The sequence below is a fragment of the Gracilinanus agilis genome, chromosome 1, assembly GCF_016433145.1.
Source record: "Gracilinanus agilis isolate LMUSP501 chromosome 1, AgileGrace, whole genome shotgun sequence".
Lineage (NCBI taxonomy): Eukaryota > Metazoa > Chordata > Mammalia > Didelphimorphia > Didelphidae > Gracilinanus > Gracilinanus agilis.
Window position 1 is genome coordinate 162048849 of NC_058130.1, and position 21831 is coordinate 162070679.

Here is a 21831-nt window from a genome sequence, read left to right on the forward strand (position 1 = left end):
AATATTCAACGATCATGAATACATTTATTTCATGAATTAACCTTTCAAATTTTTTATACAAATTGATGTTGTCATTGTCAGTTTTCCCTATATTTGCTTCTCGATCAATCAGCATTTAAGTACCTACTACATGTCAGACACAAGTATAACAAAAATTCTCAGTATTTGTTCAGAGAGAACGCCTTTTTAGGACTATATTTTAATATCACTTGAAATGTGGCTGATTTTGTTTGTACTGAATCTAATAGAAAAATTCATACAAATTAAAAGAATTGTATGTATTATCTCTTGTTTTCAGAGTAAGATCTTTTAAAAACTCAGGTATTGTGCTTTTTATATACAAAGTTACTTAAGCTGCATTCAAGATATTTGGATTTATTAGGAATTAACTGTTGAAATAAAACAACATAATAAATTCAACAGTTATTTAACTTCTGTGTGCAAGGTAGAGTGTTAGGCAATAGGGATAGATTGCTTTTCTCGGAGAACATACACGGAGCTAGGGAAATACAACATGTGAATGGAAAAGTATGAAGTCAGGTGTGATAGGAACAAAGGAAAGATGCAAAAATGCCAGGGAAGGGATCATTTTCAGATGAGGAAAATTCTATATCATGGACATAGAATTAATGGAACTTGGCAATGGGTTAGCAATAAGGAGCGAGAGGGAAGAACCATAAGATAATACCTTAAACCTATAGCCTGAGTGACGGAGCATTTTTGGTACCATCAAATAGAAAAAACTGGGAACAAGTTGTAGTATCCTTGTTAGGAATGTTGAAGGAAAAAATCTTGTTCAGGTTCTGTGTGATATTAGAATGATCTCTGAGGTTCCTTCCAACTCCAAGATTCTGTTGCTACAGAAGGGAATGTGATAATGCATCTAGTAGAGATTAATAAAAGCTTTGCTGAGAGGCAGTGAGGATCTATTTGAAGTTGGAATATGGATTTGTAGTAGTTTGTCTGTAGTTCTATTACTTTCTCCATCAATGTTTAGCCACTTGTGAATAGGGGTAATAGAGATGGATGATACTCAGCCTAGAGGATTAATATAAGGCATAAAGACAAATTCAAGGGCATAGAACAGTGCCTTATTGAACTTGGCTAAATCTAAGGACAAGACAATGAAGGGAGGAAGGTGTGGCCAGAGCAGAAATGATGGAGAACAGGGTTTTATAGACAAGGGTGTGGTAAAGAATAGCAGTTTTAGGAAGGGTCATGCAGTAAGAGATGTGGAAAAATTATAGAGCATGAATTTTAGCATTCAAGCTCACGGACATGGAAGAGTTTGGTTATCTTGTTTGAATGGTATTCAGCATGTGTACTGAAGAAGCTTGCCAGCAGGGTTTATGGGATGGAGAAGACTATAGTCAGAGTGGAATTCATTGAGGAAAGAGAAAAGGACCTAGAGCTCAGAGGCCACAGAGTAGCAAGGATGGAGAAGAGGGGATGTCGTCAGACATTCAGGTGGCAGGGACTTCAAATGAGAAAAAAGGTTTCCAAACAATCAGAGGAGGTCAAGAAGGGATGTCAGTGAGGAGTGAGGGCAGAACAAAAAATAGGCTTACTCCTAGAGAGTAAGGGATGATGGGAAGGATCAGGAAAGGAACAGAGAACTACAAGGATGTTTATGAATATACAGGTTACACAAAGGATTGGGACAGGATTGCAGCTGATCAGAATGAACAGTGGGGAGAAGCACTGAAGAAAAGGCAGATCTCATTAAAATATTAAAATGAAAGTGACTTTGCTTTTGGTGTTTCTCAGGTGGAACCTCCTTAGTTGTCTAAAGCAAGGGGGCCAAGGGTGAGCTGAGGTGGCGCTATGGATAGATGGATATACATATATACACATGTATGTATATATATATATATATGTATATGTTTTTTGTAGAGGATGGAGAGTTGTAGAACTAACATAGAAACTCTCTACTCTATAGGAGATAGACAATTCATCTCAATTTATGATTTCAGAGATTTGCAAGTCACTTGCCTTTGGTCACAAAGTTACCATACATCAGAAGGTCTTTAAAAATTCAGGACCACTTGATTCTAAAACCAGTCCTCTATACACTCTAACATGCTAGTATATACAAATTTCTTTGTGGTGAAATAGTTTATTTTGTTTTTACTGAGGGATATCTGATAAAATCTTCTCTTTATAAATCATTTCAAACATTGTGTGAACTTCTATCTCATGATATAAGTTATACAAGTTTACTATTGCCAATTTCAGTGTCTCCCAGAAGAGCTCACTAATTCCTTTTCTACAACCTAGTTTAGTCTTTATTTTTTCTTCTATAATAGCCCCCTTCTTACATCAGTCAATTTACTGGCCTCATGTAGACAAGGCAAGGATGATGGCCATTGGATACAAAGATGTCATTCCATTGATGATAGAGACCTTTGATGACTTTCTCGAATCCTAAGCTTACTAGACTGCAAAGTAGGGATGAAAAAATTAAAATATGAGAAGTCTAGAGGACATGATTATAACATACTAGAACTACTACTGAAACATTTTAGTCATCTTCTGGAGTTATCTTCTTCATTATCTAGTGATCATAGGGACCAGAAAAGAATCTAGCACTCTCCAGCACCAAATCCCTTGGCTACCACCTTTTCCTCTCTACTCTTATTACTTGGAGCCAAAAGCTTAGAAGGAACTTTTGGATCCTACAAGCACAAACACCTGCAAATTTTTTTATTCCCCATAACATGCTCTATATTCCATATAAACTGGCCATATGTGACATCCCATCTCCTTCCCCCATGCCTAGGACCCTCCCTCCTCTCACCTCTTGGAATCATGAGCCCTTTTCAAAGTCTTGGCTCTAGTTCACTTCCCACAAGAGATCTTTCCTTTTGTTAGGCCCCAGTTCTTAGAGCTCCCTTTACCCCATCAGAATTTATTTTGTATACTTTTTGTATTTGTGTACCCCATGGTTAACAACCATTTCTTTTGCATTTTTATTTCCTTGGGATCTGCCTAGACAGTTTAAATACTTGTCAAATTGAATTGAATTTACACATATGAGAAAAAGAAAAAACTCAACCCTAAGGGAAAACATTTTTTAAAGTTGAGTTCCATTTTAATAGATAAAGGGAAATTTTACTTGGCTTGTTTGGAGGCACCTTATTCTTTCTATTATACATTGGTAGGCATAAACATATCAAAATGCCCAGGGGCAATTTAAAAAATGTTAATCATTATATAGTTCTATGTACAAGAGATGCATTTTAATGTCTCCTAATTTTAAGGAATAAAAGCAATTTATTCTACATCTTTTCAGTGACATCTCTTCAAGGAAAATGTCTATATGTGTAATTAGTTCTATATCAAGAGTATACTAAGTTTAATATATAGAAACTGGGAGAAATTACTTTTTTTAGGATGTTCTTAATATTTTATTATCAATTCTAATCACCATTGTTTTGTAGTAAACCAACTTGTCATCTTAGTTATCAGAACAATAGATTCAGTAATAATGGATATTATAAAGTACTGATGGTGTCTTACATTAGTATATATTATACTAAACCAGCACTGCTGTGAAAACCTTTCACTTTGAAAGTGGCATTGATCTACCCTTATAAACTCTAGATGAAGGGGGAAAAGAGTACTGGGAGCTCTCAACTTACATACATCCCTTATTTATGAATAACCAATCCAGCCACAATTTGCTTAAATATATGATTAAGGAATAGGGTCTTATTAATCTTACAAATAATTATGCTTCACAATTGCATTGCAAAGGCCTTGATTAATAGCTGTATTAAATGCCCCTTGTTAAAGACATCAAAGAAGAGAATGAATAATAACTTGGATATCTGAATTCATTTAGTCCAATTTATAAACAGGCTTTCTTCCAAAGATTCATTATTTGTGTGGTGTTTTTGGGAAACTTTATCCAACCACATTTTCCCATAAAAATTATGTTAGTGTTTAGATTCCAAGACAAATCCCCAAGAAATTACTAAACCTATAGCTTATCCGAACTACATATGTAAGTATTGTGCTAATGCTATTAGAAAGTTGTATTGATGAGAGAACTTACTCCAAAAATTACAGTTCCTAATCAGGGCATTTTTGACCAGAGATCCCTTTCCCCCTCTTCTGTAGCTAATTGACAGAAGAGCTGGAGCAACCTTACTCCCTCCCCACCTTCCCCCTGCCCCCAAGGACTTTCTTTGTGCTGCATGGAGGCCTACAACAGGGAAGGAGTTTACATTTTTGGGAGTGATGACAGAACATGATTAGAGGCAGTGAAAGGAAAAGAGAAGACAGAGAAAATAATCAGTAGCAGCCATAGCTAGGAAGTGGCAGTTCTCTCAGAGGCCATGATGGTAATAAGAAAGGAAAGAGAAAGATCATTTTTCATTTGGGAAAATGTCTTGAAATATGGTGAGTTTTGGGTTGGAGTTGTTGTCTCTGTAAATAAGGTGAAATTTATACATTGCTGGGTGTTTTTCCCAGCAAAAGGCTAGTGTAATAATAATGCAGAATTCCATGTACTGACTGACTAAATTTGCTCTTACTTTGTTTTACCAAAACAACATGCTACAAAAATACGTGCCTCTTTAAATTGTGTGAATGTAATACATAGAAAACCAACTTGCAAAACTATCAGTGTTGACAACTTGGAATCTTTTTTTAAAAGCAGTAAAAATAGGAATATTGTTATTGCAGTAATATTGCAAAGATGAGAAGAAAGTGCTAAAAATAAGTTTTGTTCATCATTCTTAAATGAAAGTACAGGTCAAATCTCACTATACTTAGTACTATTATAACTATAGTGTCAGTTAAAAATAAAACTCATTATGCTCTAGTCAACATTTTGTGTGTAGAAATTAATATTCAGTACACTGAAAATTCATTATAATCAAATAATTTTAAAGCACTTCTCCCCCTTGACACTAACTTTACTGGGATGTGGCCTATGATTTAATATAAAAATGCTTTGAGAAAGTGCTGTCTGTATGATGGCAAATCAATGTTTAGCTTGTAATTCTAAACTTGAAGTGTACATTATATAAAATTCCTTGAAAAAAATCTTTAAATCTAATAAAACAATATTAAGCAGAAATTCCACTCTTTCACATATTAAAGCCCAGATGGACATCTGTACCCAAAGTCAATCTAATTTTGCTATTTACAAATAAGAGTGTGGATTTAGGAAAAAAAATATCTTAATTTGAGGATTAGGGAGGAAAGCCTGAAAATTGTATTTTGCCAGCTAACAAGACAAATTGTAGGATTGCTCTAAACAATTTAATTATGTCCTCCCCAGTACTCTTTTCCTTCAACTGTTACAAAGTAGTATATCACTATTATTTTATTGCAACAAGAAATATATTTTTGCATCTTTTACTGCTCTCTGTGTCTTTCTCTCCTATCCCTATTGGCATAAATAAGAAATACACAAAGAGATACAAGGAAAGAAACACATTTAGTATAAACAAAATAAATAAAACAGTTCAAGGAAAAGAATACAAGACATGGTTAAAACATGAAGAGCAAGATGACACAACTTTAGGAAACCCTAAACTAATTAAAGTCTAGATTAAGTTTGGAGCATGCACCTCTATAGTCAAAGGTGACTTCAGTTCTGCAAACAGAATAGCCAGACTGCATTTGGATGCAATCTTCTAGGTCATAGATAGTAGTTAGTTTTATCCTTTACAGACAATAATCATTTTAATTGAAACATTTTCTGAGCACCTTTTAAACTATTTTATGCTTTTTAAAATTATATTTTGGCTAGCTTTTAGTGGGTTAGTTTCTGAAAAAAAAAAAAAAGAATATCCTGGAAGAAAAGATTTTAAATAGTTGGAAATGATTGTAAAATAGAAAAAAGCCAAACCTCTGTGCTTTGTGAAATTACTATGAAAATGTGAATTCAGGGCTTCTAACCACCAGATAAAAAGATGTAGAGATATGCAAAAGAATTCAAATGTATTTTCCCTCTCTCACATAGACAGAGCTTATTAACTTGTTTTATAAATATTAGTAGCCTTGAAAAAGGGAAGACATTTAGACATCTCTTAAAAATATAAAGTATTAATTATACTAAATAAAATGTCTAAGTCTTTAAATCAGTGGATTTCCGGGAAACTTCAATTGAATCAGCAACCATTGACCCAACCCCAACTCCAAGATTGGAGCGTCGTAATGACAGTTCTGAAGCAGAAATCTGACGTAACTCTCGGCGGCATAATTTTACAGGGGTGACCCCTTGTAGCTGTGTCACATTTACAATTGTTTGAGGTTGAGATAATAGTTGAGTGTGAGATTTTGTTAATTGATTTTCATCTGATTCTGTTTTATCTTCATTGCTTAACAAATGCCCACTTTGTGCCAAAGAGCCTGATGTTTGAATTACTTCAGAAATATCTTCCCAAAACTTATGTAGATTTGGTTGTGTTCTTAAGCTACTTGCTGGGCTTTCTGTTTCTTTTACTTTTCCAATGGGGTTGATAATATTTTCAGTTCTGGATGCCCACTTCAATTCTTCTGGAAAGATACTTGCTTCCTCTTGATTCAAGATTCCATTTCCAGCCTCATTATCTAAAGGGAAACAATCAAGGAAGAAAAGAATTAAGTTACTATTTCCAAATCAGAAAGATAGTTTAAAAAAATATCTTTATTTTATAGTACAATTAACTTTTAAAAGTTCAAGACATTTAACATGTTAATGTCCTGACAAGATATCTTGAAAGATAAAAGTTCATAATCATTTAACCCAAGTTTTACCAAAATAGGGAATGGCCTGAACTAGAGAAGTTTTGAGATGTATCAGATAGACTCAAGACATTCTTATGGTGCCCAAGAAGTTCTAGATCATTCTAGAAGTCTTATTTCTCCAAAACAGAGGTTAGAGAATGGATCTGATTTCAGTGAGGCAGATTTTGGCTTGGAAGTAAAGGAAACATCCTAATAGAGTTGTTCAGAAGTGGAATAGGTTGTTTTAGGCAGTTAATTAATTCTCACTGGTGGTTTTCAAGTGGAGGCTAGGTGATCAGTTGTCTAGGATATTATAAAAAAGAATTCTTGGTTAGATGAGAATTGGATTAGATATTCTTCAAAGTTATCTCCCAACTCAGAAGTTATATGAACTGTTAGGTGTTTTGTCTTTCTTTTTCAAGCATAAAATGGAAATGTGAGAGTGAGCTATCCTTCACCAATTCTATAATAAGCAGCTTGGTTACATTTTACAAAACAGACTCTAATGGTTAAAAAATGTGGAACAAGATATTAAATACAGACTTCTTACATTCAGCTGAATAACAAAAAGAACAATAAATACTGCTAGAGTTCGTCCTATACTTGTAATTTTATAAGAAACATAAAGATTTACAGGCTAGATAGGATGTCAGAGACCATTCTAATCCATTAGCTCCTTTATTTTACAGATAAGAAAACTGAGGTCAAATGAGGCATAAGACCTGTCCAATCTAACACTGATAGTAAACGTTAGCAGTAGAGTTTGAACCAAGGTCCTCTAAAGAAAGAGCCAGTATTGTTACCAGTGTACATTCCTTTACAGAGATTTTACTCAAATTATATATGTGGAGAAAATTTGGGAACACAGAGGTTTTATCCTTAATTTTTTTGTTTTGTTTTGCTTAATAACTGTGCACTTGGGGGCAACTGGGTAACTCATTGGATTGAGAGCCAGGCCTAGAGATGGGAGGTCCTAGTTTCAAATCTGACCTCAGAAATTTCCTAGCTGTGTGACCCTAGAAAAGTCACTTAACCCCCATTGCCTAGCCCTTACCACTTTTCTAACTTGGAACAAATACATGGTATTGATTCTAAGATGGAAGGTATGGTTTAAAAAAAAATAACTGGGCACTTCTAATAGGATATATTACTGCTAAGAATGTCATTCTTTACCAAAGATTTTACTCAAATCATGTTTGGAGAAAATCTGAGGACACAATGGTTTTATCCTTAAGATTTTTTTTCAAAACCTGGGGACTTCTAATAGGATATATTCTCTTTTGAGTGAAGTGACTTTTAGGTGACCCAAAGCCCTCTTGAATCAAGAGTATGTCTGATACAATACCAAACTTCTCTTTACCTTAGTGTTTCAAGTGAAACCCCCACTTTGGGGCAATTAACAGGAAAGATTGGAATATACCTCACCCCTTCTGGGAAATCTCAAGTTTTTCTCCATACCCCATTTCTGAGGCTTGCACTGCAAGGCAGAAAATGTATAGTTACTAGAACTATATGAGAATTTTTCTAAACTCCCCATAATACTAATTTGTTCTTTGGTGAAAGGAAGTAATAAGGATTCTTCTGCATGACAAAAAGTATATATGTTCAGGGACTACCAGGTAGCACAATGTGATAGCACTGGGCCTGGAGATGGGAGGACCTCAGACACTTCCTAGCTACATGAGCCAGGGTAAGTCAATCTGGATTGCCTTAGCCCTTGCTGCTCTTCTATCTTAGAATTGATACTAGGACAGAAGGTAAGGGTTTTAAAAAAAAAGGGTATATATGTTCAGTTATAAGAAGTCTATTAGACTCTCAGTGTCTGAGTGAATAGAAATTTATAGACACAATGTCTGAGTGAATAATAATCAAAATCATCAGATAAAAAGTCTGATTAAAGTCAGACTTGTAAAAGGCTTTTAAAAAGTCATCATAAGTGATAATCATAGAAATTAAAATGAAAACTCAGATGCCATCTTACATACATTATATTGGCAGAGATGGTTAAATGACCAATTTAAATGCTGATGGGGATATTATACTAGTGAGGCTGCATAAAGGTACCACCATCATTTGTGAAAATAATAGAGCATTCTGCAGCGAGAGCATTCTGGACCCTTTGGTTTAACGATTTCACAACGAGGACTTTACCATAAAGTTTCACTTAGAGACTTATATATACAAAAAACAAGCCAAAGTCCCATTATTCACAATAGCAACCCTCCCCCCCCCAAAAAAAAATGTGTCTCAAAATTTGAGAACTGGCTGGATAGTCTATGGCAATGGTTACCAAATTTTTTTACTTTATACTCTTAAAAATTATTGAGGTACCCCCAAAAGTTTTATTTATGTGGGTTATTTCTATTGAAATTTATCATATAAGTATTATTTAAAAGTTTTGCCTTCTGGACCCCCTGAAAGTCTTAAAAATCACCAGAGATCCCCAGAATACACTATGAGAACTACCCATCTATGCTATGTGAAAATAATGGAAATTCTGGGTATGGACATGGAGATGTCAAGTGACTTGCTCATAGTCATAGGTATGTGTCACTAGAAATGACAAATATGAAGAGAGAAATATTGCTAAATTTATATGAAGTGATACAAAGTGAAGGAAGAATGAAATCAGCAATTACACTGACTGCAAAATAGATGTATTATAATAAGTATAAGACAAAAAAAATCTGGAAACATACACAGAAGAAAAACATTTATAAGGTGGCATAGAACAAAACAGAACAGTTTTGACTATCCACCTAGGTTTATATGAGGAGGATTAATAGTCTCTCCTGTCAAAGTTATCTGTAGGATAAAGAGCAGTGAGGGATAGTTACTCTCAAAATAAATCACTATGGTTCATTTGTAAGGAGACATAATTTGCAGGGAGCTCACGAATGTTTAACACTGGAGCCTCAAATCTGTTCTTCCCAGTTACCTAAAGCACTCTGAACTTGTAAACACACACTCTTACATAAAGCTCTCCAGAGGAGATAATGTTACCTACATGTACAATACTTCAATGACTTTGTGATCTCATCATTATATTTTCCTCCATTGGTAGAGACTGCAATCCATCCCATGCCCTCTCAGCCTGGGCAATTCTTGTCCATGTCCTCCCGTCATCCTCATAGGATCTTGCCCAGCATATTAGGTCTCTAATGTATTGAGGTCTCTTTACATTTAGAAGTGTAGCACTTAGGATGTTTTCCTGCTATGTCTCACTCTTACTACATGCCACAGCCACCTCTTTTTCTGACTGTACATTTCTTCAATGATATCCCTACAACACTTCATAGTTGTATGTCATTGTTAGGCATGTGTTATATCCGTCACATATCTTTCCTTCATGCCAGGACGACATTTGTATTAAAAAGAGAGATGTAGCTTGAAACTATTGAAAGCACTAAACAGTTTTCCAAATGAAATTCAGCTCTGGGCTCAACTTACTATATATATTTATAGTGCTTGTCTAGAAGATAGTCCTGATCCCCAACTCAGTGAAAAGATCTAGCTTCACATAATACTTTGAATAATCTTCTCACCCATTTTTTGATCTGTTCAGTCTTTCTGTATGGATTGTTAAAGTTAATCTCCTGTATAATTATACTCTCTCATCAAAGAAGTCCTAGAATGTTCTGAGCCTTAATGCAATTAGCATAGTTTAATCTGCAAACAGGAGATCTGAAGGATCTCACCATGTACAGGGACTCCCTCTCCTCCATTGTCCTGCCATGACAATGGCAAATACCTTTATATTCTCCTTGTTGTATGCCTTCTTTAATATTAATGATATGGTCAATGAATAGCACTATTTCTGGGGTTGTATTTATCATAAATTTTATGATCTTTGTATGTATATGAGGAACTCTCTTTGTTAGGGATTAATGAAAGGTTATTTTGCTCCACTAATTCATTGTTTTTTTAATATCAGCAAAAACAGGCTATTGTATTTTCTTTGTACTTTTCAGTCAATTACGTGACTAAAGATGTGGTCTGCTAGAGATTTGCCCAAATTTACTTATTCCTTTCTTGTATATTCAGTACTTATTCCTTTCTTGTATATTCAACAAGTAAGCTCTTTATGTGTAAATAATTCTCAAAAAAATTTATTAAAGGATGAGAGTTTGCATATGAGTTAGTTACTAATGCCCTTTCATTCAATTGCCATTTTTTTTGGTAGGGGGTAATAATATTGTCCATGATTTTCTCCATCTCATTTCTACAAACATATATTTTCTTGGTGTAAATACTTTGTCTGGTCCAGCCACACTTTCCAATCTCATCTTATTAAATGGCATTTTAACGGACTTCTTTGAGGATCAAGAAGTTAGAGCACTCCTACCCTCCCACATTTAGACTCTTTCACTGCTGATGAAAAGAAATTGTTCTAGATATACAGACAGAAATGTCATCTTCCATTTATTTGTTGTCTTTATGCCTTTTCATCTATTAATGTTCCAGGGATGATTTGTCTCATTAGGTCTCAGGACAAGCTTTCTGTACATTTGTTTTTACTTCCACTGTTGTGGAATGTTCCACAGAGAGATACAGAGATAATGCTCATAATCTTCTGCTGTCTTCCTCCACGAGGATTTACAAACTCCACCAACATCAATATACTATTGGTGAAGCTGTGAATTGGTCCAACCATTCTGGAAAACAATTTGGAATCATGCAAAAAAAAGTCACTAAAATGTCATTTTGATCCAGAGGTCCAACTGCTAGGTATCTATCCCAAGGAGGTCAGACAGAAAAAAAAGTCCCATAGTTAGCAAATATTCGTAATAGCACTTTTTCAACAAATATATATGGAATTCACAGAAACAAAGACATATATAAGTTGATGCAAACCAAAAAACGCAGAACTAGAAAAAATACATGATTACAAAACTGAATGCTGTATGATTATATGGCCTAGCTTATCCCAAAAGAAGTGATGAGAAAATTTACTTTCCCCCTCCTTTTGTGGAGAGGTGAGGAATGCTACATGTCCTGTCAGATATAGTTGATTTTATGATAATTTTGCTAAACTATTTTTTTCTTAACCTTTGTTACCAAGGAAGGCTTACTGGGCAAGGAAAACGCTACATAAAGAAACGAATGTGATGTAAAAAATAAAGGACATCAACAAAACCTCAAAAAACTGCACTGATGAATTTATATTTTAGTCCCTGTTTGGAAAGGAAATCAAATGCTTGTTGGCTAAGGTGGTTTCTCAGTGGTATCTGAGCTCCTTTGACTTACTCATTATGATGACTACTTAATACAGGGGTTAAGCTTTACCTGGAAAAGATAATCAAGATGAGAATTTTTGGCTTTCCCCCCCTATTTCCAGGCAATAAATGAGTTATTCACATAGGTTATATTAAATCCATTACATTTATCTACAGTGTTTTCTCATCTTTATCCTTCTTAACTTGATAATGATTTTTGATCTTTGCTTCAACAAGTTGACAGTCTGACTTCATATAGACCACTGACTAAGAAAGGGCTCCTGAACATCAGTTATTAGTCATTTCTCCTCTCTATTACTATATAATCATTTCTATTTGGTATTTACCACATCTAACACCCTTACTGATACCTTTTGGAAGACAGTAGTCATTAGTATGAGGTTTCTGAGTAGTGTACAAATCTTTGACCTCCAATTCTCAAACCTGAGCAATACTTTCAACATGCTTTTCACCCATTTCCCCTGTGCCCACCTTCACGTGGAAGTCACAGAGTATTCAAAGTATTACTTGGGGGGGCAGCTGGGTAGCTCAGTGGATTGAGAGTCAGGCCTACAGACGGGAGGTCCTAGGTTCAAATGCGGCCTCAGACACTTCCCAGCTGTGTGATCCTGGGAAAGTCACTTGACCCCCCCATTGCCCACCCGTACCACACTTCCACCTAGGAGCCAATACACAGAAGTTAAGGGTTTAAAAAAAAAAGTATTACTTGGTTTGGAGTGCTACATCAGGTTCTTTGAAGATTTTCTTTGTGTGTGTATTCTTCATTCTTTGTACACATAGGCTGCAATTATCTTCATATTGGGTTTTTTGCTCACGATGAGACATAGTTATTAGAAGTTGGCCAATTATCTCATGAAATTCTATTTCTTGGTGCCTTTGGGTACACAATGAAAAACTAATTCTTTTGTTAACATTTCCAAAGAGAACCTATAAATCTGGGCATTTAGGGGCAACTTCCAGTTGTGAGAATGCAAATATTGATGTGGTTTTAGTATAGCTCCTTATCAAAGATTTCCCATTCTGAGTGCCAGTAAGTGTAATCCTTAGAGAAAATCCAAAAACGGATTCTTAGCCTTTTTTGTTACCTTTTCCACCATTTGCCAGTGGAAGTAGAAAAGAAGGTTGCACAGAACTAAGATCTATTTAAAAGTTTCCTTTGTTTCATTGTTTCCAAAACAAGGTATTAATTACTTAAAGGTGAGTAATAATAATAATAACAACATTTACATAGTATTTTACATCTATTATTTGATCCTCACATAATCCTGTAAGGTAGGTGCTGATATCTATCTCCAGTTCATTGTTGAGTACTCTGAGGCAGATAGAGGTTAAGAGGTTTGCCTAGAGTCACATAGTGAATAAGTTTTTGATTTAATATTCAAATCCAAATTTTCTTAACTCCAAATCTAGTATTGTATATCCACATCACAAATGGTGTAAAATAGATCCCTGCATTTTGATTAAGAAAATCACAAATTAACATTATCTATGTTGTATTATATTTTTATTTTGTTAAACATTTCCTAATTACATGTTAATTTGTTTCTGGACAGCACTTTGAAACTATGTGAGCTGTTGCTTCAGACTTTGGCAAAATAACACATGTACACAGAGATGGCAATGTAATATGCTAGAGAACCAGGTGATTTGTTAGAAAAACAAACAAACTTGACTGAGAGGCAGATCTGAATTCTGGTTCTAATTTTCCATTTGCACAGTCACTTAACCTCTTTGGGGATTTTTCCTCATATAAATTAATGGAATGGATTAAATAATCTTTAGTTGTCTTCCAAATTGAAAGTTCTATTGATCAATAAATAGAAAAAAGGGTAGCATAGTTTTTTTTAAAGGTACTTTATCAGAAAAAAGGCTTAATTCCTAGATCTGGCCTACCTAATAACTGAGTGATTTGAACATGGAATTTAACCTTTATGGCCCCATCTGTAAAATGAGAATTAAAAATTTGAATGGTTTTCAGTGGAAATTGGCTATGGGGGAGGGGTTAGGGGGTGAAGGGGAAAGTAAGAACTTGAATCTTGTAATCATGGAAAATTTTTCTAAAAAATTAAATTAAAAATTTTTTGAATGGTTTTGAACAGCTCTAAGTGTTATTCCAAATTCTGGTAATCTTTTAGCTTATTTTAGACTATAAGGTCCATAAATATCTAGATATTGTATAAAGGAAGGCTACAAAACAAGGAAAAAGGGCTGGCCTTAAATGATTTCTATCATCTTGGATTAGAAGTACATGCAAGCTGGCCTTGAGATGAGAATATCTATCTTACTAGTTCACTTAGAGTAAATTAATTTTCATTAATGCTACCCTCAGGGACCTATTTCCAAGGGTACCACTTGAAAACACAGATAAGTTATGATTCACATAATTTATTGGTTTGCCAAGATGTTATTTCCTCATAAAAGTAACATAGGTCACAATTGGGGATAAATGTGAGTGTTAATTATTGCTAAATTACTACTAAAAATTATTCTCTTGTAGGATTCAAACAACTTTGTAATTTTAAAGACTTTTTAAAATTACAGGCCCAAACCGCCATTTTCCAACTTCACTTATAAGTGATGAAAGGTGAAAAGAGAACTGGCCAACAGGTAGGAATTTAATAGTAACTCACTTCACCAGGTAGGTGGTATATGTCAATCACCCCAAATATGCTTATTAATGTTATTAAAATTATAATACATCATGATGTTTGCGCCTAACTATAAGTTAGTACACTTTTAAGTATGAAACTAATAATGCATTGATTAGAAAAAGTACTATAACATAGTACAATATAGCAATGAAAATATAGACCAACAAACTCTAGCCAGTGAATAGCTATTCTGTTGACAGAATAGCATATAAAATAGCATATAAATACACAAAAAAAGAAAAAGGATAAATGACTGTAGGACTGGAACAATTAGTCTGATACAATCTCACTATATTACAATAATCTGTGAAGATAAAAATTGCCTGATAGAAAAACACTGTCTTCAAAATTATTTCCTGTTTTTGCAATAATGACAATACTTTGCATGCATATAGCATTTTACAAAGTGTTTTTCATTGTCTAATTTTATCCCTTTTCTCAACAAGCCTGTGAGGTAGGTGAGGACAGTTATTATTATGCTTATTTTCTAGTTGAGGAAACTGAGGTCCAGAGAAGTTATGGGATTATCACTAGGTAATGAGTATTTTAAAAACAGAGCCGGGATTAGAATTTAGGTCTCCTGATTCCTGGGTTCAGTGATCCTTCCAGCTTTATCACATGAACTTTTTTTCTGGAAGATGTGTTACTAGCATTTTCCCTTAACTTTTTCAACTTCTAGGACCACTCAAAACCATTAGGGCTCTCTTAATAGTGACTTGATAAAATAGCTTTATTTAGATATTTGTCAGTTTCCACATGTGCTTTGTAGACTATAATAGTTTTTTTCCTTCTTATTTTCCTTAGTTTTTCTACCAGGTGGGTCGGAATATATCAGAAATGCCTATTACAATATTAGTAGTTTAATGAAAAAATAAAATGTCTGGTCAGTTTTGGCAGGATGTATTTATTATGTGTCTACCAATATAAAATAAGACAGTTTAATAGATTTTTCCTTTATTAATATGTATAACTTATATACCTGTGCATACATATATGTATATGTATATATATCACTACTCTAAAACTACATATATAATCATAAGTAATCTTAAGAACATAATTATGTCTATTGGTATTGCTCATTTACTAGGTTTAAAATAGATGTGCTGTTGAGAAACAAATCGTTTTCACTAACAAAATAAAGTTAAAAGCATTAAAAGAGTTTAAAGGAATGCTATGGCTAATTCTTTGAAGTGTGGAGAAATTCTGTTTTACAAACAAGATTTTTATGTATTATGTTTACATTATATTACACTAACATCATAACTATGATGATTCAGTTTTGTATTTTCATGGAAATTTTTCGAGTTCTTTGACGTTATTACATAATTTTATTAAGGAATATGCTATTTTGGGATGACCATCACATAAAAAGGAAATTTCTAACTAAATAGCAATAAATTGTTTTAATGTATTAATTATTGCTAAAGGTATCACAATGAAAAAAAGATCAGATTGATCTGAGGAATAAACATAATTTATATAAATGCATTGTTTCACATGTTTATGCATCTTTATTCTGTGAAACATATAAAGGGCTTCTTCATATAGATTATCTTTGTTAATTTTCCCATCATTCTCATTACATATAGGAATATAGTCCTTAGTAAATGGTAGTCAGGTTTTTAGGAGTTAGAATTACAGCAGCAATGTTAATATGCTGGAAAACACTAATAATAATATTAAAAATCTTACTTCCAGTTGGTTGCTGTCGAGATGCTTCTTCTACTAACTCCTTAAGCTTCTTCTTTAGCTCTCTGCTGGTTTTCTTATAGAAATAAAGATCTTTTTCTAGCAGCTGAACTTTATCCTCATAAACCTTTGACATTTCCACAATACATTCTCCATCTTGGTCTATAAAACACAAATTTGAATATCAAGTTAAATCATATGCAGCAACTAAACTATACATAGATTTAATAGCTTTGAGTTATTAAAACTGCACTAAGGCATACTCTATATTTGAGATGTACAAGTCATTTAACGTATGTTATCCCAAAGCCTCTGAAATATGATTGAGTTTGTTTCTGGTATAATTTGAATTCTGGTCTCAAAATTATAATTTCTACTGAATATTAAAGTTTATAGTGTCATACTTCCAGGATAATGTTCCTAACTCACTGAAGCCCAGTTTGGTGCCCTCTAGAAGAGCAATACTTGTTTATTCTCTGAACAAATACTGGTTCATTTATTTGTTTTTAAATTGTCTTTGATTTATATATATATATATATATATATATACTTTTTTATTTTGAAAGAGATTCCAATACTTTCATGGGCTAGAGTAAGTTCTTTAAACAAAATAGATTACAGCCTATCTTTATTTGAGTGAATTTCTAGATATCCTCCCACCTCCAAATCACTCTGTAGTTATAGAGTTCTGGTGATGGGCCCCTAACACTCAGCTACACTGATGGTGCTCACATTGTCAGGCTGAATGGGAAACATCTGTGAAGGTGCTTCCAACTTGTTAGGATCAAACTGAGATAGACTTGGAAAAACTAAAGTCATCTCCATGCCATGATTTGAGGTATTAAAAAAGGGTTTTAGAGGATATATGCCAATTTTGCATTTCCAAAATCCAACTTTGCAAACACTTTGCAAAACTCAAAGCACTAAATATTATTGCAAAGTTTTGCAAAGTGCTTTGCAAATATTCCATTTTATCCTTATAACAACACTGGGAGGGAGGTGCTCTTGTTAATTCCATTCTATAGATATGTCAGCTGAGGCAGACAGAGGTTACATAATTTGCCCTGGATTACCCAGCTAGAAAGTTATGTAAATCACACCCAGTTTTTTATTACTATGTCTCTCCTACATATATTACTGTAATGGATTTGTAATGACAGAGCTTTAATAATTTTTAAAGTTTTGAAATAAAACTTGTGGAAAGTATAACTATATAAATAATATAAAAATGGAATCTCATATTTAGCTTATATATTGTTTAAAAGCAAGAATAATTTAAAATATTTTAAATGTTTAGAATGTGGTTTTTCAAATAAGATACAAATCAGTTGACTTAATAAGGTCCCAATAATGGCCATGTTTGAATACAGTAAATTAAAGAATCCTGAAAAAAATCTCATCTTATAACCAACTGGTTGCTGCAATTACTGGTCACAGGACTAATACACAGACAGGTTGTTTTAAAATTCCAAATCATAATAGCCTTCTTGACTGACTGCTTACTCACATTACTTCTTTTGGGAACTCTCAGAAACTCATTCTCAGCTTCATTTTCAGGGGAATCAGGATTAAACAGTCAGGAGGAACCAGGTGGTCCCTGGGCAGAGGTTTTTTTAGTAGGGCGACTCTTTACTGTCCCTGTGACCAGGTAATATGATGATCACCTGCTGAAGAAATACTCTTATCAGAACTGACTGACGGGTCGCTACTGTGTGCTAAGAATAGGAACCTATTAATTTGTGAACTATCATTTCTAATCAATTGGAAATATGGTGAAGAATTGTAAGAGCAATTTAGCTGGAGATTCTGATAACTGATCTCTCCTGTCATAGGTTGAAAATCATTTGTCCTCTGCTGAAAATACACACTTTCTATCTGGGCCAGGCAAAAAGTAACGATTACTATAAAAATAATAATTTTAAAACTACATTTAAGAGTTGTGCATGACTTTGTCTCTTGTACTCTTATAGCTCCCTACATAGCATTTCTTCTTCTTATGCCTCCTCCCCCACTAGTATTCACACATTTCACTAAACTTAAAAATACCTTTGAAATATTGCAAGAGCAACTGCATCTTTTGTTCATGTTCCTTCCGTTGAAGAGTTAACTGTCTGTCACTCTGCAGCTTGAGGCGCTCTACTGCAGACTCCAGTTCACGAACCATACTGGCTTGCTCTTGAACCTTCATTTTAATTTCTTCATTTTGTAACTGTAGTTTACGCTCAGCTTCTCGCAAACTAACCACCTACCAAATATATAATATTTTAACTTTTTACTTATGTTTCAGGTTACCTGATTAACCTGTTTTTTTTTTTCCTTAGCATAAAAGATGACTTTCTGGAGTTACCATAGTGTCAGTGGACAAATCAAGGTATTTTGGTTCTTATAGGATTTATCTAACATCAAAAAAGAATTTATCATTTAGTAGCATTTTTAGAAATCTGAATTGATATTGAATTTCATTCAATTCAAGAAACAAAGTGCCTTCTTTGTATAGTGTAACTCATAAAAGGTGCTTAATACATTTAATGACTAACTGCAATGCATTAGATTAGGCAATGGTAATACAAAGATGGAATCAGACACAGACCCCTGTCATTAAAGGAGTTTAAAATTTAATGGAAAATGGCATTTGTACAAAACTACAATACAAAGATGGTGAGTACAAAGGGAAAAGATCATAGTGTGTGGAGAAATTAGAGATTACATCTAGATTTTGGGCAGGGGGAGCTGTCTGGGAGGCTTTAAGGATGTTGGACCATGTCTGTATTGGGTCTTGAAAAGAGAGATTTCAGCAGGTGCTAAATAGAAGGGAGGATAGGAATCTATTGAAGGCTTGAGATGACATGAGCAAGTGGCATGGAAGACTAAAGATGACGTGATAAGAAGAGGGGGAAGAAATCAAACAATTCAGTTTGGCTAGAATGCATGTTGTATAAAAAGGAGTACTGTGAAAGATAGGTGGAAAGGTAGGTAGGCTGGAACAGACTGTGGAGGGTGTCTTGAATACTGGGTTTAAAAAATTTATAATCTACTTGTAGATAATTGGAGGATGAAAAGGAAAAAATCAATCCATAGTTTTAAGTTTGGGCTACTGAGAAGATGGTGGTGCTTTCAATAAAAGATAGGAAGCTTAGGAGAAAAGGAAGATTTTTTCAGGAATTAGAGAAAATAAGATATCCTGCAGATAGTTAGAAAGATGGGGCCAAAGGAGAAGCCAAGAAAAGAGAATAGATTTGGGAGTTATCCACACAAATTACTCATTGAAGCCATGAGAATATTTGAAATTGCTAAGGAAGAGGTCAAGGATATAAACAATATTATCAAGGAGAAATCCTAGGATAATGCCTACCTTTAGCTTATGGGCTTAAAGGGTTGGGAAAAAGGATAAACAAATCAAAGAAGGAAAATAGGGAAAAGTTATTTAAATATTATATCAGAAACTGTCTCCTCCCTCCCAATGAATAGTTTGTATTCTGTATTTCTTTTTAGCACTATTTCCCAGCTTAAGATTAGAAAATGGGTTTTTAAGTAGAGTGCCATTTAATTTCATACTCCCTAAATAGGTTCTTTCTGTCCATAAGCATATAACTGCTTTAAGTGCTCTAAGGTTTAGGGTGAAAAATCTTACCAAAATCTATTGACCTTGTCCTATTTCACATTTTTAATAAATGACTAGAATAAAGGCATTAATCATGCTCATCAAATGTACAAATGATACAAAAGTGGGGGTAACTATATGCTTGATGAGAATCAGGATCTGCTAAAATCTCTATAGCCTAGAATGTTGGTCCTGATGAAATCTAATAGGAATAAATATAAAGTCTTTACACTTGGGTTTAAAAAAGTAAACTTAAGAATTATATGATAGGGAGGTATGACAGGACAACAGAGTATCTAAGGATGATCTGATGACTTTATATACTACATAATAAGTGAACAGTGTAATATAGCTGCTTACAATGGCAGATGGGTTACATTAAATGAAGTATAATGTCTAGAACTAGATAGTTTTCCTTTACTCCCCTGCTTAAGACAACTTTTGAAATTTTTGGTCAATTCAGAGTGTTACATATTCTAGGAAGGACATTGAAAATAATGGAGTGATGATCTCCAAGAATGAAAAGCCATATGAGGAAAAGTTGAATAGAAATGTTTAACTTGGAAAAAACTAAAGACGATGACTTGGGAGAGTTGGGATGGTGATCTTCAAATATCTGAAGGGTTATCCTATGGAAAAAAAGGATTATATTGGTTCCACTTGGCAACAATGGGTAGAATTTAAAGAAAGGTAAATTTTACTTTTAAAAGGAAAATTTCCCCACAACCAGCTATTCAGATAAGTCAGATAGAATAGCTTGGCTGCTGATTAGTTGCCCCTCATTAGAAGTTTTCCATCAAAGCCTTGATGACCACCTTCTTAGTTATGACATAGAAAGAATTCTTGATCAGGCCTAGATGCCTTCTAAGGTTTTTTTCCAATTCTGGTAGTCCTTTCTGAATACTGCTTTATGCTGCTGCTTTCCATGTATGCTGATTCAAATTATATACCAATCATGAGTTCCCTCCCCCTTTTCCTTTAAAAAAAAAAAAGTTATGAACTCAGGCCTTCCAGTCTCTAGACCTGACTTTCAATCCATGAAGCCACCTAACTGCCCCCTCTTTACTTTTTAAAACCGAATCCTTGCAAAAGTGCAAAACAAACCTTTATTATGCATCTAGTATGTATAAAACATTGGAGATAAAAAGAAACATTGTATACAACATAAGCTCATCACCAGGTAGCCAAACCTGGTGATAAAAAGCCTTAGTGAATTTAACTGATTAGATTAGTCCTTGGAAATTGGGAATATAATCCATTCCCCCAGGCTAATTGTGAAAAAGCCTCACCATAGCCAAACCTGTCACCCACTTGTTCTTGGGCAGCATTGATGGTGCCCACTCACATACTTTTATGAGGCATCACCTAACTTGATTAAAAGCCCCCTTTTATTCTCTAAGTCATGAAGGAATATCTTTCCCCAAAAAAGGGTTTCTTCCTTGTGGATCTCTAGGATTTGCGGGTAGTTGTTTAAGCAGTATTAACACCAACAGTTGGATGGGAATTTGTTAACTCTCTAATAAACTTTTTTGCTAAGGGTTTATAGCAAAATACAAGACAAATTGATAATCATTTGCTACTAGGCTTTTCTAGGTCATCCACTACTAGAATCTTTTTTAAGACATTTTTCCTGTAAATAACATTTAAAACACTAAATGTTCTAAACTCTCATCATTACATTTCTTAAGAGAATTCATGACTTTGTTAAATTTGATATTTTATTTTAAATTATCTTAAATATTTTTGTTACTTTGCTTTATTAAACTTAATAGTAACTAATCTATCTTTGTAAGACAAGGACAAATAAAATGGGAAATTTAAAAGAAATATTATAAAACTGAGGGCAGCTAGGTGGCTTAATGGATGGAGCCAGGCCTGGACACGGGAGGCCCTTGGTTCAGATACTTCCTAGCTGTGTGACCCTGGG

General features: G+C 34.1%; 1 protein-coding gene across 4 annotated transcripts in view; it reads right to left on the bottom strand.

Annotated features, from left to right (window-relative positions):
* Positions 1-5819: 5819 nt before the first annotated feature.
* KIF27 (kinesin family member 27) overlaps positions 5820-21831 on the bottom strand; it is a 97429-nt gene continuing 81417 nt past the window's right edge. For all 4 annotated transcript variants that reach the window (XM_044658507.1, XM_044658515.1, XM_044658522.1 and 1 more), the window contains 4 exons: positions 18350-18548; positions 16307-16465; positions 7274-7279; positions 5820-6567 (listed from right to left, as the gene is read on the bottom strand). In XM_044658507.1, coding sequence (XP_044514442.1) covers positions 6083-6567; positions 7274-7279; positions 16307-16465; positions 18350-18548 — 849 coding nt within the window. In that variant the 3' untranslated portion in view covers positions 5820-6082. The remainder of the gene's footprint in view (positions 6568-7273; positions 7280-16306; positions 16466-18349; positions 18549-21831) is intronic.